Source organism: Nematostella vectensis, chromosome 4, assembly GCF_932526225.1.
Source record: "Nematostella vectensis chromosome 4, jaNemVect1.1, whole genome shotgun sequence".
NCBI classification, from domain to species: Eukaryota; Metazoa; Cnidaria; class Anthozoa; order Actiniaria; family Edwardsiidae; genus Nematostella; species Nematostella vectensis.
In genome coordinates, this window is record NC_064037.1 from 1,126,606 (window position 1) to 1,136,110 (window position 9,505).

The 9,505-nt window shown below is 42.2% G+C and overlaps 1 protein-coding gene across 1 annotated transcript; it reads left to right on the top strand.

Annotated features, from left to right (window-relative positions):
• The first annotated feature begins 7 nt into the window (after positions 1–7).
• On the top strand, positions 8–8,082 carry LOC5503959. The gene is made up of 6 exons (XM_001624849.3): positions 8–1,034; positions 1,167–1,319; positions 2,149–2,612; positions 3,237–3,362; positions 4,280–4,649; positions 6,106–8,082. Exons 1-6 carry the CDS (start codon positions 1,013–1,015, stop codon positions 7,629–7,631), a joined length of 2,661 nt encoding a protein of 886 aa, XP_001624899.3. The 5' UTR covers positions 8–1,012; the 3' UTR covers positions 7,632–8,082.
• The last annotated feature ends 1,423 nt before the right edge of the window (positions 8,083–9,505 follow it).

Sequence of the window (9,505 nt, forward strand, 5' to 3'; positions counted from 1 at the left end):
CATTATGTAAAAAAAAAAATATATAAAAAATTTAAATACGACAATATTAATAAATATTATTATGAAAAAATATAATTACTTCCTATAAAAATATATGATAAAATGTATATAACTACAGCCTAAGTTGTTTGATCATGGAGAATATGAAAGTATTACTAGCCCTTTTTGTGCGAAGTCTTGGAACATTAAAACGGCGCTGGTGTCGCAGAGCATATCGGGAGTGATCATTTACAGGCGGCAGAAGAATACTTAACTTGTGGTTAGGATTATTAATAGTGTCATTAAAAAGCTTGCTGCACAGTAAAAAATTATTATGGTCAAAGATCGGATTGATGTCAATATCCTTCGCTAATTTACACCTTCCTGATGTTATTATTGATACCGCCCTTTTTTCAAGGTGCACAAACTCATTTTTCAAGTATTGAGGAAGGCTATTATAAAATACTGGCGCGGCGTAGTCCATAAGGGATCTAACGCATGACGTGTAAAATAATACTAGCTCATGTTGGGGAACTCCAGCTCTTTTTAGTTGTGTTAGAAAATAGAGCCTTTTACTAGCCTTTTTCGTGACCTCAGTAACGTGGTCGTTCCAAGTTAAGTTGTTCGTTAACGTATCTATTGACTCAAATAGCTACGCGCCTCGTTGACTATCTATTGACTCATAGAAAACTCGAACTCGTAGTCTAATTGTTAAATATATAAGTAATGAGCATAAGACAATTACTGCCCAGGAACAACAACACAAGACAAACAACAGTAAATGCACGCAAACAACCATTATGTTTTGCACGCTCGCGCCACCTTTCTTGAAATGCGCGCGCTTGTTCCGATTTATACAAATAGAACTCAGTGCATTGTAGGTTCACGCGCGGCAACATATGACGCAATCAAACAGATACCGTTAGTTTAAAAAAAATAGAAATTAGTTATTATCTCACGGACTCCGTTGTGTAAAACACATTGGTGTAGAATATACTGAAGACAAGCGTTACCGGTAAAAGACATACATAACATGGAAACAACTAAGATTATAGGTAAGAGCATCGAAAAATTATAACTTAATGAAAAAATCAATTCAATGATATTTCCAACGAATCATCCTTTGTGTACATACTTACTATTGCTCTATTATAACACCACTTTTGCACATGGATTTTTACCCACAGGCTGTTTGCGCCATGAGATGGATGCGGGATGGGCATGGGTCGTGTGTGCAGCCTCGTTTTTTATCCAGTTTATCGTTTTTGGAACCATCCAGTCTTTTGGAATAATCTTTGTTTCATTGCTAAATGAGTTTCAAGCATCTGAGTACGAGACAGGTAAGTGTAGCTACATATTTGACAGTCGTTTTCAAATTGCATGTTATTAAATAATTATCAAAATATCATATCGGCACCAATGCATTGGCTGAAAGGTCTTGGAATTATGCACCCAAGTGAGGTGATAGCAACTACTATACCGTTAGCTCGGGTTCAGCAGAATTTCCTCTCTCGACAAAACGCTCAAAATATCACAAAAGGAAAAGACATCAGTAAAAATAAATAACTTAATAATAATCTTCTAGGTTCATTTCTATGTCCCAAATCACAATACCTACTCCTTGGAGTGTTCCATCACACATCCTACCACCATCACAGAATGCAAACGACCCAATACAGGCTTAACAGACCCAAGAATAGCAGTACAACTACTTTGGAACCAAACAAAAATTTCGCTTATGCTAACAGCTCGCCCCATGACAGGTTCTCCAATAGGGTTCTGGATTCCGGATTCCATGTGGGTTTTTTCTCGTGGATTCCGGATCCCAGCAGCATGGATTCCGGATTCCATATCTAATTTTTTCATGGATTCTAGATTCCATATCTCATTTTTTCATGGATTCCGGATTCCATATCTCATTTTTTTTTCATGGATTCCGGATCCCATATCTTATTTTTTCATGGATTCCGGATTCCGGATTACCTGTCATGGGGCGAAACAGCAAATATTGTCAAAACTCGAGCACTAAGTACCTCTATCATAAGAGAATAGTACAACCCTCCTGACCATTGTTAAGGAGTTTTTTGATAAAGTTTCACTGAAGAAATTTGACCAACAATGTGGATTATTTCCACGTAATAGTTGTTGTTGTTCCTCGGTTTCCTCTAGCATGTGTCGGCTCAATGGCGTATGGCATGCTCTTCTTCATCGGCCCTGTCACAACAGCACTCACTGATCACGTGGGATGCCGGAAAATGGTCATGATTGGAACGTGCCTTATCATCCTTGGCCTCGTGACGTCCTCATTCGCCACCAGTCTTTCCGTGCTTTACGTCACGTTTGGTGTTCTGTGGAGCATTGGCGCCAGCTTCGCTTATTTTCCCGCCATTCTAGTCCTACGATTCTACTTCTTTGGCAACCTATCGTTCGCGAACGGCCTTTCCATGACAGGTGCCGGCATCGGAACTATTGTACTGAATTCCGTCATTAACTACGTCAATCAGCGTTATGGCTGGAGGACAGGGATGCGCATGCTCGGTGGGGTGTCCGCTGTTATGTTTGTGTGCGGGAGCATATATTTACCGCCTCCTCAAGAGTTCCTTAACATGATGGATTGGACCAGTTACGAGAAGGTACGCGGACTAAGAATTTGACTAGTAAGCAGTCACGGATCCAAGAGTGGGTTTTTGAGTTCAAATTATAGAAATATCAACCAAAATGATGTCCTTAGGGATACAAAATCGAAGGCTTCGTAGACTTTGATATGGTTCATATTTCAAGTTTTGATAACATTCTTCAACAGGAACATTATGAAGAAAACGTTGTCGTTTTGGGGGTCTGGTACCAAGGAATCTTAGATTCTTTTCCAAAACTTTCTCCATTGACTAACGATGGTCACAGTCACTTTTTTTATCTCCTGATTACAAGTCATAAAGTTTACCAAGCACCTGTGGTACGTAAACCTTAAAAATGACAAGAATCATGCACTTTTTCCAAATAAGGAATATATTAGTTTCCTTATATGGAAGTGACCGCGTTTGGCAAAAACGACAACTTTCGGCTAAATTTTCTGGAGACCGTAGGAGGGGCACGCCCCTATGTTCCCATGGCATCGAAAAAAGTACAGTTCTAAACAAAAGCGTGTGCCTGTCTAGCATGCGTATAACTGTAGCCGTATTTTTTAATTAAAATTCTCAACGTCCTCTTAGAAGCCTAAATAAACGAATTGCACGATTCAATCATTGCTGTGTTTGCAGGTAAAGCTGAAATTCAAGATCTCCCGTTTTATTGACCCGCGCCCTTGGAAGATGAAACCATTCATCGTGTTCTCAGCCTGCATGTGCTGTATCTGCTTTGGCTACTTCGTCCCCTACGTGCATCTTGTGAGTGATTCAAGGCAGACAAGCTCTGATAAATGCTTGTCCCGTCACAACTTCTTTCTTTTTTTTGCATCTTATATTGCTCAAGCCACCGTACGTCTAACAACTAGCTTTTCATTTTCCGAAAGCCGCAAAAAAAAGTAGAATTTGAGAGTTTCAAAGCGTGTGTAGAATGACGGTATGAACGACATTTTAAAATAAAAAAATAGGCGTACCCAGAACGGTTTTAGCTTAAAATCCACCTAACTCGTTATATTCTTCAATTTCTAAGCAAAGGGGTGGATGTTTTTGGGCGCGCAGGATTTTTTTTTCAATGCATTTGGCGTGCTTGAATTTTTTTTTTACCGACGCAGGATATTTTGTTTCGTCAACCAATTGGTGCAGGTTTTTTTTTTTTTTCAAATCATCCACCACCCCCCCAACCCCCTCAAATGTCAAACATTCGACCCCTTACGTACGCGCGTAATATTTGGCCAAAAATATCGCGGGCTCGTGCGCAGAACTGGGTGCGCAAATCAATTCAGAAGAATGAACTTACTCGCTTCTTCTCTCCAAAACAAACATCTTCATGGGCCACGCTATTTTAACACTTAAAAGTGTTAAAAGTCTACGGTTGTTTTTAATATATCAGCCGATCTGCTAGCCCTCACCATAAAAAAAAAATAAATAAATTGTACTTCTTCTATCCAAAATTGCCAATAACACTTAAACAAAGACTTATGGAAAACCTAAATTCTTTAATAACTAATTATAACACGCTAGTAAGATTTTCGTTGCAAGCCTGCGCGATAGAGAAGATGAGTCTAATGCTATTGGGTTAGAGAAAGAAAGAAGAAAGCGTTGAATAATTCCGGTTTATAGCTCCTGTGGATCAGAGAAGATGTCCCGTAAAGTTACCTAAAAGTTATTTGTTTTTTCAGGTCCGTTATGCTGAAACCCTCTCTGTGCCACTATCCGAGGGCGCCCTTCTGCTCGGCTACATTTCCATATCAGCTATCTTCGGCAAGCTGCTGTGTGGACGTGTCGCTGACATTAAAGCCTCGCTCCGATTGTATTTCTTCGCCGTTTCCACGTTAGGAATGGCAGTAGGGAATATCGGTGTCACTGCTGCTACAGGCTACGGGGGACTCGTCGCGTATGCGGTTCTGTTTGGTTTTTTCGACGGGTGTTTCTGTGTTCTCGTCCCGCTGCTTATCAGTGATATCGTGGGACGGGACCTGATGTGCGCCGCGTTTGGGAGTTTCTACGGGTTTGTGGCTATTCCTACGACGCTTGGTCCTCCAATATCAGGTTAGAACACAAGGGATTGTACACTGCACATCATCCAGCACACAATATAACAACAGAGGGGTCAACACAACAGATCACAATATAACAACAGAGGGGTCAGTACAACAGATCACAATATAACAACAGAGGGGTCAACACAACAGATCACAATATAACAACAGAGGGGTCAACACAACAGATCACAATATAACAACAGAGGGGTCAACACAACAGATCACAATATAACAACAGAGGGGTCAGTACAACAGATCACAATATAACAACAGAGGGGTCAACACAACAGATCACAATATAACAACAGAGGGGTCAACACAACAGATCACAATATAACAACAGAGGGGTCAGTACAACAGATCACAATATAACAACAGAGGGTTTAACACAACAGATCACAATATAACAACAGAGGTTTCAACACAAAAAATCACAATATAAAAACAGAGGGGTCAACACAACAGATCACACTATAAGAACAGAGGGGCCAAAACAACAAATCACAATATAACAACAGAAGGGTAGTCAACACACAGATCACAATATAAAAACAGAGGGGTCAACACAACAGATCACAATATAACAACAGAAGGGTCAAAACAACAGATCACAATATAACAACAGAGGGGTCAACACAACAGATCACAATATAATAACAGAGGGGTCAACACAACAGATCACAATATAACAACAGAGGGGTCAACACAACAGATCACAATATACCTTATTATACTTAATCTTCAGGTATTCTAGTCGTAAATTTGGCGATTTAAAAACATTCGCGAGTTTAATACTGATCGCCAAAAAAAGACCGCGAGCTTTGAAATACAATGGACATAGAAAAAACAATATATTTGACTTTTCAAGGGCCCTGTAACGTATGTGTACAAGGATTGATACTATGGGCCATCATCTATCAATGTTGAGATAAGCAAGATTAGCTTAAGATTCGCCCCATAGTCGTCCTCGCAGTTCCTCCAAGTCGTCGAATTGAACTTCTACTCCCCAAAGTGTGTAGTTACGAACGTCTTGAAATCTTACGTTGGTGTATATTTATCATGATTTCACATATTAGCTTTAAAATACCAGAAATTAAATCCCCGCAAACACAATTTTTCATATCGCATTAAAGCTAAACAACAGCAAACTGCAGCTTATATCGCATTATAGCTAAACAACAGCAAACTGCAACTTATATCGCATTATAGCTAAACAACAGCAAACTGCAGCTTTAAATAGCATTATAGCTAAAGAACAGCAGAGTGCAGCTCATGACATCACAAAGCACAACACAAATGTCTTGTTTTAAGTTTGTTGCCACGCACTTCCGAGGATAAGTGTAACTGAAAACATAAGCGTGCATACCTGCAACAAAGCATCGTACACCACAAAATATGTACAAAGTGCACGACCCCATAAACTACTTAGGAACTCACTTTATTGCTCGTTCTTTGCTTGGCAGGTTTGCTGTACGATAAATTCGAATCCTACACAGTAGCATTCCTATCTGCGGCGCTACCCATGATAATGGGCACTTTACTTCTCTACTTACTCTACCGCGTCAAGCCAGAGCTGACCAGACCTCCACCTGTAAGCGTGCAGACCCAAGAAGACATGTACTCCTGCGATCTCCTACCGACCCCGAGCATACAATCGAACATAGCAGACGCCATGAGCGGGATGATCATCACAGAGCAGTACCCCTCCGCTATGAGTATCAATTCATCCCTGCAGCACTCAAGCTTCAACCCACTGATCAACATGTACCGACTACCAAGAAGCCGTGCGGGCTCCCACATTAGCTCACTGGCCAGGGGATCCGGGTTTTCGGTGTTTGACGGCTCTAGAGGCGGCGCTCAAGCTTTTTACCCGCACAGAAGGTCAACCCAAGCGATGTTCGATTTGAATATGGAGAGTCCAATCTCGCGCAAGATAGATGATAGCGTTAGCCGTGAAGAAGAAAGTGTGTCGTCTTCAGTGTCAGACGGGACCATAGCCCCAGCTGACGATAGTGTTCATTCTCACGATGATATAAATGACTCGAGCAAGGCTGAACACACCCTTTCGGTACCCAATGTGAATGTAGACGATACAAAACAAGGAACAGACAACGAACAAGTAAACTCTGCTAGGGAGCGGTTTCGACTCTCCATTTCTGAGGACCCTTCCAGCTCTATCGCTGATTTAATCCAAAAGGCAAGCTCTATGGAAATCCTGGCCCGTGCAGAAGAGAACCCAGACTCCAAGGGAGAACCAGACGAACTTGAGTTAGTCAAGATTCCTCCGCCCCCAAGCCACGCCCAAAGACGTTCCAGATTACCCTCATGTTCTGACGGGGTCTCGCTCGTTAGCGACGGATCCGTCGACGTGTTTGTCCCGTCTAGTGATACCAGCAGACGACAGAGCCTGAAAGAACTGGCTGAGATCAACCTTGAAGATGCTTTCGCAGACTCTTTCACCAACCCCTTTCACGTGACCACCACGTCCCCTAGTCAGGCAGCTTGTGAGGGCTCAGATCCAGCCCAGCTGCCCAGAGATACAGTGAGCTCGTCAGGCTTAATTGAACTAAATCAAGGTGCAGCAATTGACTCCAGTAACCCATTCCTAACTGATGGCTTCTTAGCAACAATGTCCGCTGAACAAGCTTATGGTACTAGATGCTCAACTCAGCTACAGCCTGACCGCGGCGGAGTGGAATCAGAAGACCCTTATCATCCCTCCGAACCTGTCCATCACATTGTACGCATGGCTATTGGCATTTCAGGCACCCACGCTGAGCAGGAGCATGGTAGCGCGGGCGCAGATCACCAACACCTCGTTATCGGAAATGAACAACACGAAGTAAGCTCCGCCGACCTCCCTGATAGTGCAACTACCGACTCGACGAACCCATTTCTAACAAGTGACAATGCAGCAATGGATTCCTTCCAGGACTCCGCTAAAGACTCAACTAAACAGGAACATTTAACAGAATCTGATCAAATCTGAGTTTTCCCGGCTAGAGATGAGTCAGATCAGATGCCAACCCGCCACGATGCCATGAACTAAATAAACCCTAAGAAAACCCGTGTTATAGAAGGAGCCCCTCCTAAATCCGTATTCATATCAATTAGTATGCGGATGGATAATCCTGATATTTGATTGGTTCAGTATCTTGTATGCGGATGGATAATCCTGATATTTGATTGGTTCAGTATCTTATTTGTTTTCATGATTTCAGGGGCCGTTCATTATTTAAACAGGGAAGGGAGTACGGTGCAGAGAGAAATATTTAGATCGAGCTAAGGACACTACTCCCCACCTCCCTCCCTCTTCTTTTTCAACTCTCGGTGCTCCTTTGGATAGTGAACGGTCCCTATGCCTAGTACAAATCACCCTCCCCCCCTTTTGTGGAAGAGTTTTAATCACCAAAAAATCTATAAATAAATGGTTAAAAGAATACTGTTTTTTAATTGATATACAACATTTTTTTATAATTTGTTCGCTATTGTGCCGTGGGACTAGACTTTTTCGTGGGACTAGACTAGGCCGCGCGGCCTTCCCGGTTTGACCGGTTGGTCATTGCTTTGCGCTGAGGACTAGAAGCTTAACTAGAAGCCCTCTTTTTTGTCTTAATACCCTGATGCTTTTAATTGGCAGATGCGGTTATAGAGCTTTTATTATCTATTATCGAAACTTCATCTATCGAACTTTGATCATCGAATCGCAGCTAATTCGCAATAAGGGGTGTGATGAGAGAATAGCAATGTTAACGAATCATAGACGAATCATCCTCTTCGAAATAAAAAGTTCATGGTCGAGCTTTGTCCCTGTAGTCTTACCGAATTTCCTGTGTTTTACGCACAAAATTTTAAAAATTTTGAAGACTCGCATCGTTATGGCTGCATCTTTGAGTTATACAGGCTATAGATCCCAGTCCCGTACCCAGGGGGGAGGGGGGTGGTCCCCCCCCCCACAACGGCCGAAAGTTCACATTTTGTTCTCAGTAGGCGTTCTATTTGTAGACAAAACTAAAAATCATAAGCTAGATAACTCTGGTATGTACTGTTAACGTCCCGTAGAGATACTGCAAAGGCATGAAAAATCCCATTTTGTTCTTTCGGAGGTGGTTAGATTTTATCAGAGAATTCCCCCCCTCCCCCCGGGAGAATTAGGTTCACTTTTTGGATTTCGCACCCTCAAGAAAAATCCTAGGCCTGTCATCAAAGGTAAGCAACTACGGACCAGGAACGCCCTACCATATTCCTCTTATTTCATTCATATCGCTAAGAAAAGCGCTGTAGCGTGCGTCAAGAGTCCTTAAGTTTAACAACCTCATAAAAACATTGTAACAACGCGCGCCAAATCTTGTAGCAGTGACAAAGAATGTTCTCGGATAGTTAAGAAACTTTTTCGTGCTGCGCTCTACAAAATATGTCTCGCGCTAGATGTTAATCGTTTTAGCTTACCAGGGATCATTTCTGGCGGACATATAGTACGCTACATTGACATGTCTTCTACTTTAGCAAGGCCAAAAGTTACTTATTGCAAATTCAAGCCAAAATTAACACATAAACAGGCCCGTGGCCGGGGGGGGGGGGGGGGGGGGGGGTTGGAAGAACCCCCTTCCCCGTCGACTGGAAGGTCCGCTCAGAGATCGACCCTCTCCCCGAAGACACTTCGGTATAGCACGTGCTTGCGATTGCCACGGGTAGCCTGTATTAGTAGAACCACTGCCAATAATTATGCCATCAAGGAAATGGACCTCGAAACCTAGGTCACTCGATCCAAAGGTAAAACACATTTCTTGTGGCTGTTTTTTTAACATATATACCTGACCCTGAGGGTACATTATATACAAGCTACACACAAAGAGAAGATTC

What these genes read in the sequence shown, in the direction of transcription:
- LOC5503959 (XM_001624849.3), top strand. Translation starts at nt 1,013, where the DNA reads ATGGAAACAACTAAGATTATAG. An exon ending in ATTGGACCAGTTACGAGAAG is followed by an intron (nt 2,613 to 3,236) that starts GTACGCGGACTA and finishes CTGTGTTTGCAG; the next exon opens with GTAAAGCTGAAATTCAAGAT. An exon ending in GCTTGGTCCTCCAATATCAG is followed by an intron (nt 4,650 to 6,105) that starts GTTAGAACACAA and finishes TTTGCTTGGCAG; the next exon opens with GTTTGCTGTACGATAAATTC.